This window comes from Onychostoma macrolepis, chromosome 04 (assembly GCF_012432095.1).
Source record: "Onychostoma macrolepis isolate SWU-2019 chromosome 04, ASM1243209v1, whole genome shotgun sequence".
Taxonomy (NCBI): domain Eukaryota; kingdom Metazoa; phylum Chordata; class Actinopteri; order Cypriniformes; family Cyprinidae; genus Onychostoma; species Onychostoma macrolepis.
The window spans coordinates 35,023,769-35,037,159 of record NC_081158.1 but is presented as its reverse complement, the minus strand read 5'-3'; the positions used below and the strand labels follow the sequence as shown (position 1 = coordinate 35,037,159).

The 13,391-nt window shown below is 36.5% G+C and overlaps 1 protein-coding gene across 1 annotated transcript; it reads right to left on the bottom strand.

Annotated features, from left to right (window-relative positions):
* Window positions 1-754: 754 nt before the first annotated feature.
* Window positions 755-12,803, bottom strand: pthlha (parathyroid hormone-like hormone a). The gene is made up of 4 exons (XM_058772297.1): window positions 12,494-12,803; window positions 11,283-11,406; window positions 4,155-4,670; window positions 755-3,126 (listed from the first exon to the last, which is right to left on the bottom strand). Exons 2-3 carry the CDS (start codon window positions 11,393-11,395, stop codon window positions 4,178-4,180), a joined length of 606 nt encoding a protein of 201 aa, XP_058628280.1. The 5' UTR covers window positions 11,396-11,406; window positions 12,494-12,803; the 3' UTR covers window positions 755-3,126; window positions 4,155-4,177.
* Window positions 12,804-13,391: the final 588 nt, after the last annotated feature.

Sequence of the window (13,391 nt, the reverse complement as noted above, 5' to 3'; positions counted from 1 at the left end):
TGCTCTGGTTTTTCTAGCAAACCCTGCATAAAAACTCAGGAAAAGCCAGAGACAAATGCATGATTTGTTGAGGCTTTCGTATGTTTGAAAATAAATGTATAAAATATAAAACAATTTTAATGCATATAAATTGACAATAGCTATAGAGACAAATGCATGACTTTTTGGGCTTCCATATATGTTTAGAAGCAAACAAATATGTATGTATAAAATAAATATTTTTCTAATGCATATGAACTCAAGAAATGCTAGAGACAAATGCATGGCTTTTTTGGGCTTCAGCATGTGTAGAAATAAATAAACAAAAATATATTTCTAATGAATTTACCTTGAGAAAAGCCAGATACAGATGCATGGCTATTATGGAATTCTTTGGAAATAAATATATGTGTTGTATAAAATAAAATATATTTCGTATGCATATAACTTGAAAAAGTCTATGCTTTGTGGGCGTCCATATAAAAACATTAATTTAATATTATAAATAAATTAACATTATAATACAAATTAATTAAATATTATATATTTCTAATGCATATAAACTTAAGAAAGGCCAGAGACATATGCATGTTTTTTGTGGGCTTCCATGTGTTTAAATAGGCCTAAGTATAAAAATAAGTATTTATTTTATATAAGTTTTTAATTTAATATATTTTTGCAATTCCGTTTGGTGAAATTTTTGTTTTGTGAATTAGGCCTGAAACATAGTCTGCGTAAGTACTAACAGACCATGATTTATCACACAGTGTCAGTATGCACTGAATTCTCAATAGTATATATGAGATATGGCATGCATTAAAGTGACTTCTGCTGTCAGTTTTCTTTCAGATCAGCTACTGTCACATCAGAGCAACAGTCTGAAGACAATCTTGCTGAGCAAGTAAGTTAAAGTGAAGCTGTTGACATGTTTATAGGAGCTACCTGAAAAATAACACATATCTGGTTTGAGGGTACGAACATTTGCAGGAAACTCTATCGCCCCCTTGAGGACTGAGGTTTGCTGCCGCCGCAGCAGCTCAAGAACACACATTAAGTGCATTTAAGCCAACCGCCAAGTGTTCGCGTGCTCGCACAAAGTGCTTTTGGCCTTAATCAGCGATTTGTATTTCCACACAACTCTGAAAATCAATGGGCGAGCGGATGGACTACAGTTCAAACGCCGTCCATTCATTACGGCCTGATTTCCAGAAGATTTTTCCACACATTTTTGAGTCTGCTTCCCTGTGGAACGGTTTTCCTGTCTGCACGGGAGCAACATCAGACGCAAGTGGGTGAAAGAGAGCCAAACGCCCGGCTGGAGCTTTCATTGTTCACTCACACACACACACACACACACACAATCAAACATCCCACACACTGCAGGAAATGGTCAGATGTTTAATTCATTCAGTACAGGGTTTTTTTCTCTCTCAGTGCAAAACAACAAGAGTTCTTCTATAACGTGTGCTGGTCGTGTACAGATGCTTCTGCGGATTTGAAGGGAGGCCCTCGAGGCTGATACGAGGATGATGAGGATGATGATGTGGGGCTCGTCCAGGTCAGCAGCAAAGAAACCCAAAATAAACACATATACAAAAGCTCGGCTCCAAAACCTAGTGAGCAGCATCCTAATTTAAACAGAAACTCTGTGCACCACGAAAACAGTGAAGTGCACAGAAGAATCAACTGACAATTGAGTTTGACGTGCTAAATAGCATATTGCATGAAATATATTTAAATAGACATTTCTCTTAATTCTGTGGAAGCTTGTTTCTGCCACGGGATTAAAAAAAAAAAAGTAATTGTGACTTTTTATCTTACAATTTGGACTTTTTTCTTAATTGCAAGATTTAATACAGAATTGTGAGTCATAAACTCGTAATTCTGAGAAAAAAGACAATTGCAAGATATAAACCCAGACATCTCTGAATCTGATTTTTATTTTTTTTCCAGATTTTTTAATCTGATTCTGAGTTTACATCCTGCAATTCTGTTTTTTTTTTTCGCCATGCAATAAAAAATAAAGATAACTGTGACTTTTTATCTCACAATTCAGACTTTTTTTTCTTGCAATTCTTAAAAAAAAAGTTTCAAGACTAAAATCGTGATATTAAAATCATAATTACCATTTTTATCCCATGGATGAAACAAGCAATGCTTTTAATCCATCATCTTCAATAAAAAATATATAGGCCTAAATAAAAAAATTTAAAAACCATTTAGATTATACAGTTTTATTAAACTATTTAATGTGACACATGTTTGTCAGTCATACATAAATGAAGCTGGTCAGATGTCTGTAAGGGCATCAAATAAATGCAAAAATGAATAATAAATGATGCCATGATTTTCATTTGTGAATGACTGACAAATATGCATCACAAGTTCATGAGTATGTGTAACTGTGTGATATGGAAATTTTATATGAAATTCAAATCTTAAATTTAGGCCTTGAATATGTTTTTGAATGCTGATGATTGTTTTCAGCGAGCCTTTCATAATGCATTCTGTGACTGTATTATCTGTGAAGGGCACAAGCAAAGCTGCTCTCGTATTTGGCCAAAATGATGAATTGTGAATGAATCTGTGCTCCCTTCAGATGCCGTCTAGTTAGGCAGCTCACTAGGTATTGGAACAGATTCACAGAAACATGGATGCCAAAGCTGTTGAACATACAATGAATCAGAATGTGGGCAAACACAAGCATGACTATAGTCTTCTTCATTCAACTCAACCACAAAATACGTCCATTAACAAAATGACTTGTATATATTTCTATATTTATATATCTAAAGTGCATTATAGTACAAAAATATAGAAGGTCAGCAGCACCTTGATACCTTTACAAAATAAATACACCATTCAAACAAAATAAGTTACAGGAATTCTGACACCGTAATAGAGGCATAGTCCTAAAAAATAAAAATAAAAATAAAAAAGAATAAAAAGGAAAACGAAAAAGAAACAAAGCAAAGTATTCACAAGGATCCAAATGTGTGGCTCCGTGGAGCTGTAATAATGCTTTAGCAGTATCGTTAGTTGTCTTTGTCACTGTTCGGGTGCATTGAGAATATTTACAGACAATAAATATTTTCCTCTCTCTTTTACATGAACATTTAGGCGTCCATTTCAAATGTCCTCACGGATCTGAAAGAGAAAAGAGAAAACGGGATTGATTTAAAATCAGCACCTGTTCAGCTAAATTTGAAGTAATCAGTGATATTTTAGCATCAACGATCAATTATAGTTTTCGTTAATACTTTAAATTAATTTTAACTTGTTTTAACTTTAATTTACGTTAAGTTTTAGTACTTTTGTACTAAATTTTTATTTTACTTATATATTTGTATTTTTTTAATTAATTGATTTTTAAAAAATTTATGTTAAATAGTACTTTGGTATTAAATAAGAAATGTTGGCAACTGAAATAAAATTATTTGTTATTTATAGTACACATAGTATATGTTATTTTATTTGATTTATTTTACTTGATTTTTAATATATTTGACATACTATTATAGTTTTTTGTATATTTTCTGTTTTCACTTTAATTTTAAAGTTTTAGTAATTTATTGTGTTGTCTTTTTATATTAGGTTTTTTATATAGTTCTTATTTATATAGGTTTTATTAATTTTTATTTATTAGTTTTAATCGATTTAATTTTAGTTAAGTACTTCAACTTTAACAAAACAATACTGAGAAAATAGTTGAAATAAAACAAGTTTAAGTTTTTTTTAGTTTTTAAAAAATATATTTTAAGTTAACTTTTATTTAATTTTGAGAATCTTTTTTTATTATTGTTTTTAATATATATTTTAACTATAAAAACCCTGCAATGAATTCATAGGAGTTATCACTCACTTTTCACACAAAAAAATGGGATTTTATAGTAAGATAAATACTGTTGTTTATTGTTTAATACTTTGTCATGTAAATGTATATGTTTTAATGTAATAATAAACTTTATTTTCTATATTATCTCAAAGGACATACCAGAATAAAATAAAAATATATTAAAATACAAAATCCAATATGAAACAATTACAAAATAATCAGATAAAATCTACCCTAAAAAAGAGAGATTCTGCATTTAGATCAATATAATGTGATAACTTTCCAAATGCTAGCTTGGTTTTGTTAGTATTTTGATGATGAGTAGTTTGAAAGGATTTACCGTTGTCAAAGACTGACAGTGTTTTAGTGCTGGCCTGCAAACGGCCGCCGCTCCGGGTGGAAAGCGCTGGCGAGCTCCTGCAGCGATCGAGCCCTCCTCTTCCTCTTCTCCCCCTTCTCCCCCTCCCTCCTCTTCCCCGCACGGCCTTTCTTCTTCCTCTTGCCGATGGCCTTCAGCGTGCTCTCCTTGTACGTCTGGGACTTGTTGGTTTCCTGCGGGAGGTTGGTTCCCTCCTCGTCCTCCAGACGGAAGGTGATCGGCAGGTTCTTGGTGCCTCCGGCGGGTTTGGGGTGGGCGGTTTCCGTTCCTATGGACACGCCCACTCCCATCGGCACGGCACCAGTGAGGCCGCCGCCCCCTCCGCTGCTGGCCATGCCTCCTCTGGGCTGCGGGACGTCCCGTATCTCGGCCGTGTGAACTTCATGCAGCAGCTCCTGCAGCCACATGCGCCTCTTGAAGTCCTGCAGCGTCCGGCCCTTATCATGCATCAGCTGAGCGTGAGTCACTGAACGCCTCCTGAAACAGACAAACAATTGGGTTCAGAATTGCATTTGACAACTCGAAAACACTGCTCTATTCAAATAAAAACATCAGTCTTTGCAATAAAAACAGCTTTGCTTTTTAGCTGATTGCAATGCCCACTTTTCACAATCCAATCAATTCCCAATTAAATAAATCTCCTGTTTCACTCAGACATTTGTCAGATTACAGAAGTAAAATGGGTTGCAAACTGTAACATATTGACCTAACATTTTTTTTTTTTTCCTCCAAAGTAAACAACCTGCCAAATGCAATAAACGAAATAACAGCAGCAAAACTAACAAACAAACTAACAAACAAGCTATATTCTCCTGAGTCTCTCCTGAAATGTTTTTAAAAGTAAATTTATCGTTTAAAGGATTTTTAGCTCTTTTTACTGTAAACTGATCAGGATCACAATAATAAAGTGATTTGATGCAGTCAGGTTTGCAGTGAACTCAATGCAGCGCACATGTGTTCACTGCGTTTGAACCCGTGACCTCAGCGTCACTAACTGACTGTGGTTGCTATGAATGTGTTCATAACTGAATCCTCAGTTTCACAGATCAATGTGTGTGTCTCTTCTATAATTCATTCTGTTTGCTGCAATCTTATTAGCTCCACACACACACACAGTGCCTTTAACCTAAATCCAGGCTGTGATCAGTGAGCGTCTGTACCGTGGCCCCTGTTCAATGTGTTTTTAGTTAAATCAAGGGGGTTTGAGAAGGTCTGGCCCTCATCCAACACCTCGCTGGTGCCCGACCCGACCCGGGCCTCCGCTTCCAGATCCTGCATCAAACCCAAACAAACCAGCAGGAGTGCTGATGTGAAGCTCCTTCTCCACTTTTAAACATAGTACATCAAAACTGACACGATCCGAGACCAGCAACAGCCAATAATCACAGGTTGAGCTGATGAAACAGGCAGCTTAAGCACTCGGTGCAATAACTCTAATTAATGGTGCCATTGTGTCTCGGCTTAAATCATGCGGAGGTCCGTCCCGTCAGACACACGGCTCTCTGCTACCGTGTGCACTTTTGGATGCTCGGCTCTGTCCAAATGTCTTGAAACAATTACACATATCTCACAGCCAAAGTAAAGCATAAGTCAGTGCTGTCTGAAAATATCCAGCAGTCGCTCGGGTTCAAACGCCGTGAACACAAGGGGGCAGCAGAGGGCATCAAAGCCTGGTCACATCAGGACACACTAACACAGCAAATCAGTGAACAGCATGTCATTCATCCGTGGATTTTCACTCTGGAATGATGACTAGGGCTGCAATAACTAATAAAAACACTGATAATGAAAACAGTTGACAGTAAAAAATATCAATTAAAAAAATTATTACTATTTCATTTAATCTGAAAAAAAATTTTTTTTTTTGTTATAAAGCTATTTTAAGAAAAACATGTTATCATATTCCATTACTTTATATATTATTTTACTTTAAATATATTTTATCATAAATAAAAGTAGTTTTACTGTTTACTAAACTTATTTATATAACTAGCTATTTACCTATAACAGCTAATGAATCTGTCTTGCACAATAACATAATCTATCTTATAGGTGCTAAAAATAAATGATAAACTATAGGTGCTACATATAAAATTGCCCTTTTGATTAATTACAGATTAATTGATTATCTGTATACTTTTAAGTTGCAGCCTTGATTTACTAGGAGCACGAATAAAAATCACCAAAAGCGCATTTCCACGAGTCTCCTGGCCATCACCTGCATCTCCAGACTAAAGCTCAGGTGACTGTGTGTCTGTTCAAACAGGTAAATGACGCTCTGTTCTTCATCTTCTGGTCCATCTGAACCCGCTGTGCACAAACAGCCCTTGTTTCCAGGCTGGTTAAACCGATCCATGAGATCATTGCTTGCCAGGCTGTGGAACGATGAGTTTTCCTTTCTATGGAAAGTGGCTTTATTCCTCTCCGGTGGCTCCTAAATAACACTGTGCCTCCTGGCAGCTTGTGTTCTCCTCTTCACTGTCACCTCTTATTATTTTCTTAATGTACTGGGACAGATTTACGAGCGAAGAACGTCCTGAGAGAGCAAACCTTTCCCATGAAAGCCTGAACGCCAGATTCTGAGCATCTGCCGACAATAAGGAAAAACTCGAATCGGGACAGACGCTCACACTCTATCTATCTATCTATCTATCTATCTATCTATCTATCTATCTATCTATCTATCTATCTATCTATCTATCTATCTATCTATCTATCTATCTATCTATCTATCTATCTATCTATCTATCATCCGCTTGTCCGTCCATCCATCTATCTATCATCTATCTATCTATCTATCTATCTATCTATCTATCTATCTATCTATCTATCTATCTATCTATCTATCATCCGCTTGTCCGTCCATCCATCCATCCATCCATCATCTATCTATCTATCTATCTATCTATCTATCTATCTATCTATCATCTGCTTGTCCGTCCATCCATCTATCTATCTATCTATCTATCTATCTATCTATCTATCTATCTATCTATCTAGCTATCTATCTATCATCCGCTTGCCTATCTATCTATCTATCTATCTATCTATCTATCTATCTATCTATCTATCTATCTATCTATCTATCTATCTATCTATCTATCTATCTATCATCCGCTTGTCCGTCCATCCATCCATCCATCCATCATCTATCTATCTATCTATCTATCTATCTATCTATCTATCTATCTATCTATCTATCTATCTATCTATCTATCTATCTATCTATCTATCTATCTATCTATCTATCATCCGCTTGCCTATCTATCTATCTATCTATCTATCTATCTATCTATCTATCTATCTATCTATCTATCTATCTATCTATCTATCTATCTATCATCCGCTTTTCCATCCATCCATCCATCCATCCATCCATCCATCCATCCATCCATCCATCTATCTATCTATCTATCTATCTATCTATCTATCTATCTATCTATCTATCTATCTATCTATCTATCTATCTATCTATCTATCATCCGCTTGTCCATCCATCCATCCATCTATCTGTTTTGATCAATAAAGGTGGACTGGTGACCATGTTTTGAGGTTTGTGTAAGAATTATGTTCTTTCATCCTGTAGAGACTGATTCAAACAGGTTTTGTAAATGTTCAAAAGCTCTTTTGTTTTTGCTTGTACTCATTTAGTTGACTTTAAACACGAGGAGCACTAAAGCGAGCGGGAGAGAAAACTCTTAGCATGGCATCCTTCCAGCTGTTCCTTTTTAGCATACCTGAAGATAATTGCTGCTTTGTGCTGCTTTAATTAAAAAAACAGGCCAAGAGAGAGAGAGCGCAAGACCTGCTTTCACCCTCATCCGCAACGCATGCGGTCTGAAAGATCTCCGGCTCCGTGCGTTTCATCTTCGCAGGGGCAGCTGGCTCAGGTTCAAGTCAAACTCCAGTAGGAGGCATTGTCCTGGACGGCAGATGGACTTGTCAGCATTAGCTAGTTATAAAGGGTGAACGCCCTCTCTGATGTGCCGTGAGATCACTGTGATAAAAGCGCTAAAGTGAGTGCTGCTGAAAGAGAAACTTGTGTTGTTTGGCCACTGGCTGGATTTATGCGATACTTTGTCCTTCGAACAAAGCGCAGCTCATCCTAGGAGAGGTTTAATCAGAGCGACAGGCCAAAACATCATCAAAACGCACCGAACTTAAGGCCTAACCCTGTAACGCTCACTAACTCATTGACATTTACTTGCCTACAGATCAGTAATCATGTGTTTTAAACCTGGTGGCAAAAAGGTGTATTTTTGATGAATTACAGAAGCAATCACACACTTCATCTCATTTTATACAGCAACGGTCAAATGAAGTGAATAATAGTTTTAATAGCTAATTCATCATCTATTAACTGGTGTGTGGCCACTGTCTTCCAGACCGTTAAAATCTCCCTATTATTAAAAACAACTTACTATATACATTTACCTAGATAACTAAATAAAGACAAACAATAGACTTATATTGCACTATATAAAGCAAATAATTTAACTTAAAATGAAAGCCTTAGCACTTTATCCGGAGTGACTTGCAGATCATGGACATTGCAATTGCAATGCACTATTAAAGCATTATTTGCTTTCTTTTTGAGTATTTTTATGTGCACAAAGTAACCATTTCTAATGTAAATCCACAAAAACATGCTATAATGTGCACAAAACATCACAGTCATTGCATTAGTTTCTCAAATCACCCAAAACCAAAGTGCATGTTGTATTTATATAAAGCAACTAATTTAACTCTACAAATAAAAGCTTTTTGTATTTATATTTTAAATTTAATTTATTCATTTACCTAATGCTTTTATGCACATTTAAATCAGTGACATTGCAACTGCATTGCATTATTAAAACATTATTTACTTTATTTTTCTTTTTAAGTGCATATAGCAAATGTTTCTGAAGGAAACCCATAAAAACATGCTATAATGTGCATAAAAACGTCACAGTCATCACATTAGTGTCTCAAATCACCCTAGAGGACTAAAAGTGTTTATTGCATTTATATAAAGCAACTAATTTAACTCCAAATAAAAGCTTTTTGGATTTGCATTTTAATTTATTCATTTTATCTGATGCAGGAACATTGCAATTGCATTACATTATTAAAATTTTACTTTTGAATGTTTTTTTTATGTGTATATAGCTAATGTTTCTAAAGTAAACCCACCCAAACATGCACAAAATGTCACAGTCATTGCATTAGAGGATCAAAAGCAAAGTGTGTGTGTCTCTGGCACAAGCTGAACAACAACCAGCAGACGATGGGCGAACGATGTCTCACAAACACGCTCACATCATTAAAAGCCGATATGAAGTTAGGGAGGTCCTGGCAGCCGCAGGCGGATCGCAGACAGCGGGGGGAGCACGGCTTTCCAAAGCTCCGTGGAAGCATGTTTTGCATTCTGGGCCCTGCTGAGGGGTTCACAGGACATAAAAGCGCGTTTGCTCGGCTCGGCATAATATACTCCAGCGGGAGAGGCCCGTTTGACTTGGGCTGCCGCCGAACTTTGCATCAGCAATCTCTCTCTCGCTCTACGCCTCTCTCTCACGCCTCGCTATCAGAGGACAGCGTCTGTCACAAAAGCATCTCTGTGCATGCAGCAGGTGGCCCGCCGAGCGTCTGGGCGGCTTCCCTAGAGCCCCGTGTCCCGCTCGCCCTCAACCCCTGAGCAAACACGCAGGTGGGCGCAGACTATCAAAACACCTCCCAGCACGATCGACAAACCTGAGCATTTTCCAGCGCGTTACAGCCAAACGCCACACACAACAACAACAATCACTAGATTTATACATTCAGAACATGCACACATGCAATGCAACAGGCGGTTGTTTCTTGTTCGGCATGAAAAGAGTCCATCCTGTGTGTCTCTAGATAATCTTGGATAACTAATTCAGTTACATTTTTACCCGCTTCATCATCCGCCAGGCAAAAATCAGACGTTGGATCACTTGGCACTATTATTGAATATTGAAGTGAACTGAATCAACTTTGAACTAAATTGAATTGAATAATGATATTATTGTCTTCTGAAATTGAGTTTGTTTAATAATTGGTGAATTTTACAACGACGGCACTGTTATTGAACTGAATTGAATTAACATTGAACAAAACTGAATTGAATAACGATAATACTGTGCACCAGAATTTAATTAGTTTCATAATTGGTTAGTTGTTCAACATTGTTTTTTAACTTAACTGAATTAACACAGGACTGAATTGAGCTGAATTATGACTTTTGTAGAGCTGCTTTACCTATAGCAGAATTGAATGTTTTAAAAGTGATCAATTTTACTACATTGACACTGTTATGGAACTTAATTAAATTGGCATTGAAATAAACTGTGCTGAATAATGACAATATTGTTTTCTGAAATTGAATTGAATTTATTTCATTTTGCAAGACTGACACTGTTATTGAACCGTATTGAATCACCACTTAACTAAACAGAGAATTAATTGAATAATGACGCTATTGTCTTCTGAAATTAAATTTGTTTCATAATTGAAGAACTTGGTAACAACACTGCCACTGAACTGAAACCACACTGAATCTGAATTGAGTTGAATAATGACACTATTGTCTTTTGAAAGTGAATTTGTTTCATAATTGACGAATTCTGCAACATTGACAGTGTTTTTGAACAGAATTGTGTTGAATAATGACACTATTGTCTTCTGTAGAGCAGCTTTATAGCGGAATTGAATTTGTTTCATAATTGATGAATTTTACAACATTATTGAACTAAACTGAATCAACATTGAACTAAAGTTGAATAATGACACTGTTGAATTGAATTTGTTTCATAACTGATTGATTTTGCAACATTACCACTGTTGTTTTCCTGCTTATTACCGCAAAGCTGCTTTGAAACAGTCTGTATTATATAAAATGCCATAGAAGTTAAAGTGACTTGACTTCTCTTCAAAAAGACACATGTCGATTGCACGAACAGTGCAGATGAACTGCATTCTTAAGTTTAACACTCAGAGTTAGAGGTTTGTTCTAAGAGCAACAGTAACATTTATGTTTTAGCAAAACAATTTGGTGATTAAGCCCCAAAAATCAGCACAGACACTTACATTCGGCTGCTGAGGGCATCGACGGGCCTGCCGTGGTGCGGAACAGGAGAACACAATAAGAAGAGAGCAAAGAACCACTGCTGCAGAACCCGTTTAGAGCACAACATCCTCATCCTCACTGGACCTGAGCAAACACACACACACATTACACACATGAAGATCAGCTCATCTAAAGTGTGCATGTTCTGTTCACTTCTCTAAAGTGTCATTTAACTCATTCTTGTGATGATGTAGGTGAATTTGTTCAATCATACAGTGCAGTCTTTAAATACACTCTTAGAAATGAAGGTTTCTGTTACAGAAGAACCATTTCTGATTCCCTAAAGAACCTTTCAGTGAACAGTTCTTAACCCTCTGGTGCTCCTCACGTGGCGGTCAAAAATGATAGTTTCTTTATTACCTGTTAACCACTTTTTGAGCAGAGACCTGAAAATTAAAGTTCCAACTTAAATAGTCGTAAATCTTGAATGCTTTGGAGCACAGACTTACGTTTGGTCTCTTTTAATGAAGACACTTGGCAGATTATTGCTAAGGTGGAAAAAGTAAGGGAAAAAAAAGTGGAAAAAAGTTATAGTCGTTCAATATGAAAATTGCACAAAAATACTATTTTCAAAATTAATATGAACTATATATTTCCCAAAGGTGTGAGAAAATCAAAGCCATAAATCTAAACAAGCTGTGTTCCAAATTTAAAATTGATATCTCAAAAAATGAGCTTTTAGTGAGATTTAGTTTGGGCGCAGTACCAAACGATTCCACTAGATGAAATTCATTTCCAACGCGGTCATTTTTGACTGCGAGGTGACTTTTTCCAGGACCATTTAACCTTTTTCGAATCATCTATATGACTTTTGAGTAATTTCTTCACATAACAAGTGCCAAAAACCAAGATTCATAAAATGACCAAAGAGCACCAGAGGGTATAAAAACCATTTTTAAAATGAATTTTAATATCCTTTTTCTTCTATAAAGAACATTTTGTGCAATGCAAATGCTCCACGCATGCTCTTCATGGACCCATCAATGCCAATAAAGAAGCTTTATTTGTAAGAGTCTACATGAGGAGTATTTTCTCCCACCCCATGCTGAAGAAGAGACGGCAGCTTTAACTTAAACCAGTTCAACATGTTGGAGAGAAAAGCCGAATTCCAGCAAGTCCTCTGAGCCACAACAAAAGCCCATGATGAGCAACAGGAGAGAAACGTACTCACAATGATGCCTGTGTCTCCGTCTCTTCTGTCCTGTCAGACAGAGCGCGAGTCTCCTCAAAGTTTCCAGGCTGCGATCAAACACAAACAAACAAATCAATGAGTGCTGCGGTCGGTCCAGGTGAACGCGTCCTTCAGCATTACGTCCCTCAGTTTCTCTGAGATGATCTTGTCTGAAGTGAGCAGACCACAGCAAACGGGAATCCAGCGTGAGGTGAACTAGTGTGTGTTTTCCAGGTGGTCTGTCCCACACTGACTGACTCTGCTCTGTTATAGAGGAGTCAGATGAACCCACCAACACTGTGATGGGAAAGTTTCAGAACTGTCTATGCAGGTTGAGAGAGAGAGAGAGAGAGAGAGAGAGAGGAGGAGAGGTAAAACAGCAAGTGGGAGGAGAGGGGAGGTGACGGCTGGGAGTCCTAACAAAGACTCTGCCCGTATATAAGGAGTCAACTCTTCTGTTTACATGAGAGAGAGAGAGACAGATGTGGCAAAACAGTGGCAGCAAAGTACTAGAGAAATCCAGGCCATTTTCTCTGATTAAAAAGTTAATTATCCAAATCACATGCACATACTTCAGTCATATATTTTATCAATGAGATAACATATCAAAGCAAGGGGCAATTATTTTTGAGTCAAAATAAAATCAAAAAAGATTTACGGATGTTATTCTTAAAATATGTTTTACTTCATAAACACCAGCATAATCTCAAACGGCTATTCGGTTGGTATTATATTAGAATGATTTCTGAAGGTTCATGCTGCAATGAAGGCTGGAGTAATTCAACTTTGATCACAGGAATAAATTACATTTTACAATATTTTCACATAGAAAACAGTTATTTTAAATTGGAATAATTTTTCACAATTTTAGTGTTTTTACTGTATTTTGATCAAATAA